General features: G+C 36.0%; 1 protein-coding gene across 1 annotated transcript in view; it reads right to left on the bottom strand.

Annotated features, from left to right (window-relative positions):
* The window catches only part of LOC106873537 (galanin receptor 2b), a 6932-nt gene extending 4019 nt beyond the window's left edge, over window positions 1-2913 (bottom strand). The window contains exon 1 of the mRNA XM_014920935.2: window positions 425-2913. Within this exon, the coding sequence (XP_014776421.1) occupies window positions 425-900 (476 nt within the window). The 5' untranslated portion in view covers window positions 901-2913. The remainder of the gene's footprint in view (window positions 1-424) is intronic.
* Window positions 2914-3293: the final 380 nt, after the last annotated feature.

Raw genomic sequence — 3293 nt, 5'->3', positions numbered from 1 at the left:
GTTGGTACTTATTTTATCTGAAGTTGGTACTAGTGCTCAGTTGGTACTTATTTTATCTGAAGTTGGTACTAGTGCTCAGTTGGTACTTATTTTATCTGAAGTTTGTACTAGTGCTCAGTTAGTACTTATTTTATCTGAAGTTGGTACTAGTGCTCAGTTGGTACTTATTTTATCTGAAGTTGGTACTAGTGCTCAGTTGGTACTTATTTTAATGATGAAAGCCAAAGTCGACCTCGGCGCGATTTGGACTCAGAGCAAAAAGACGGACGAAATGCCGCTAAGCATTTGGTCCGATTTGCGAACGGTTCTGCCAGTTCACCGTCTTACCAACATCGATAGTAATAGTAATTATAACAATGATGTTGATGACGGCGATAATGATAATGATAAGAAAAACAAACAAAATATAACTGTTGGCACTAACCTGCACATGAAATCTCCGAACGGCCATATGGACAGAGTGTAGATAATCGTATGGAATGGTACCCAGAATAGAAGAAATAGCAAATCAGCAATGGCTAGATTGAGCACCAAGATTCCTGTGCTGTTGTATTTCTGTCTACGATTTTTACAAAGAAGAGTAATTAAAGCGCCATTAGCAATACATCCTCCGACAATGGCGACGGCGTAGATGGTCGGCACAATCATCATTTCAAGCCTGTTGTTGTTATTGGTGTTGTTGTTGTTGTTGCTGTTACCGCTGGTGTTGTTGTCGCTGTTGCTGTTGTCGATGCTGGTGTGGCTGTTGTTCATGCAGTTGCTGTCGCTGCTGTTGTGGTTGCTGTTTGTGTTGTTGCTCGTTTCGCCGTAGTCCATCATGGTCAGCAAAGACTTGTTCTGACATAACGACATAATCAACGTGGACGGATGATTGTCGTCGACGGAATACAGTGACGTCATGGCTCTGGCTGGCTTCGACGATCGGATCTCATTTGATTTCGTTCGATTTCATCTGGTGGCTGATGGTGTTGGTGTTGGTGATGGTAATGATGACGAGTATGATGATATGATGATGGTGATGATGATGGTGACGGTGATGATGGTGACGGTGATGATAGTGATGAGATGACGATGTCGAGGATGAAGTTGATGTTGATGCTGGTGGTAGCGATAATGTCAGTGATGATGATGATGATGATGACAACGATGATGATGATGATGATGGTGATAATATTGTTGCTGCTGCGACTGATGATGATGATGATAATGTTGATGATGCGAGTTCGGTAGTGTATGTTTGTTTAACATGCAGCGAGCGTGGCGCCGGGACATATGAATAAAAAACCAAACAAAAGAAAATCAAGAATAAACACAAAAAAGTAAATAAAGTAGAATCACATGAACAACAAGAAACACAAGAACAATCAAGAGAACCCGCAAGAGTAAAAAGACCTACAAGACTCAAAAGAACCACAAGTACAACAAGCTCCGACTTCCAAGTGATTGTCAGCAGATGTGAAGCTGGACAACGGATAGGAAAGAAAGAAAAGAGGAGTGAATGTCGCAAATTTGGATAACTTCAAAAATCGTAAGAATAAAATAGAATTCTAACGTTTCGGTGAGAGACACTTCATCATCAACAACAATAACAACTTTGATATAACGAAACAAAACCAAATAAATAATTATAAGATAAAAATGAAATATTGTTTCTGTTAAATTATGACTGAAGAATAATCATTTATGTCTTGTATAGCTATTATTTTTATAGTTTCTTTTAGTAATACAATTATTGCAGAGAAAAAGTGACTTGGCTTTTGGTGTGGTGAGGACGATTTTTGATGATATAGTGAAGGGTTTCTTCGTGGCGTGATGGAAGCCTCGTTTTTCAGGTGGAGAAGGGATTTTGCTGGTGTGGCGAGATATGTTTTTCGTATCGTGGTGAAAGTAATTTTTGATAGCGTGATGAAGAGCTCCCTCGTGGTGTGACGAAGGCCTCTTTCCTGATATGGTGAAGGAGTCTTTGATGGTTTGGTAATTAGGTCTTTGGTGGGGGTGGCTAAGGGGTCTTTGTTGGTGCAGAAAAAAGGTGCATCCAGCAAACACTTAAAAGCCAACAAGGAACCTTTACATGGTCACTCAACCTACTAAAAATAACAGCTAAATGACACTCTACATTACTTAAGTAAAGAAGGAACACGCTAGTTAATATAGTCCGACACAACCTTAAAAAATCAAGAAGGTCATGACTGGAATGCCTTTGATTACAGTTTCTGCTCGATCAGTGATGACCTAGAGCCAAACAACAACAACAACGACAACAACAACAACAACAACAACAACAACAACAAGTGGGAGAGGAACTTGTACCTTGCTCTACGACCTTCACTACAACATTATCAAATAATTGTATTGTTAGTAGTGGAAGCATAAGTAGTAGTAGTAGTAGTAGTAGTAGTAGTAGTAGTAGTAGTAGTAGTAGTAGTAGTAACAGCAGCAGCAGCAATAATGGTAGGTGTAGTATTAGCAGCAACGCTACCTGCAACAACAACAACAACAACAACAACAACAATAACAACAACAACAGCAACTACAATAACAGCAACAACAACAACAACGATAACAACAACAACAACAGCAACAATGCTCTTTCCCAGAGAATGTTTTTTGTAAACTGTGTTATGTTGTTGTCAGAACAACATGGCGGTTTCTTTCTAAAAAAGCCATTATCATCTTTTGACCGAAAAGTTTTTCAAAGCAAACTAAAAAATCACGCCCAAAGTTATAGCAAACAAACGGAACAATAACAGCAGCAGCAGCAGTAGCAGAAGCAACAGTAGCAGCACAAACAACAATAACAACAACTTGGAAAAAGTTTCGGTCTGTTGCTGTTTTTCGTTCTTCGTTAACCAAACTGTGATATGGACTTGGAGAAGTTGTGTAGAGATTGTGTTGGGCTTCAAATCAAATCAAAATTCTGCAAGTAGAAACAACAACAACATAATAATAGAAATGATAATCATCATCATCATCATCATCGTCACAATAATGATAATAATAATAGTAATAATAATAATAATAATAATAATAATAGTAATAATAATAATAATAGTAACACTAGTAATAATAATAATAATAATAATAATAATAATAATAATAATAATAATAGTAATTATAATAATAGTAATTATAATAATAGTAATAATAGTAATAATAACAGTAATAATAATAATAATAATAATAATAATAATAATAGTAACACTAGTAATAATAATAATAATAATAATAATAATAATAATAATAATAATAATAATAATAATAATAATAGTAATTATAATAATAGTAATAATAAC

The sequence above is a fragment of the Octopus bimaculoides genome, chromosome 2, assembly GCF_001194135.2.
Source record: "Octopus bimaculoides isolate UCB-OBI-ISO-001 chromosome 2, ASM119413v2, whole genome shotgun sequence".
Classification (NCBI taxonomy): Eukaryota; Metazoa; Mollusca; class Cephalopoda; order Octopoda; family Octopodidae; genus Octopus; species Octopus bimaculoides.
The sequence above is the reverse complement of the archived record's forward strand: the minus strand, read 5'-3'. Positions and strand labels throughout refer to the sequence as shown.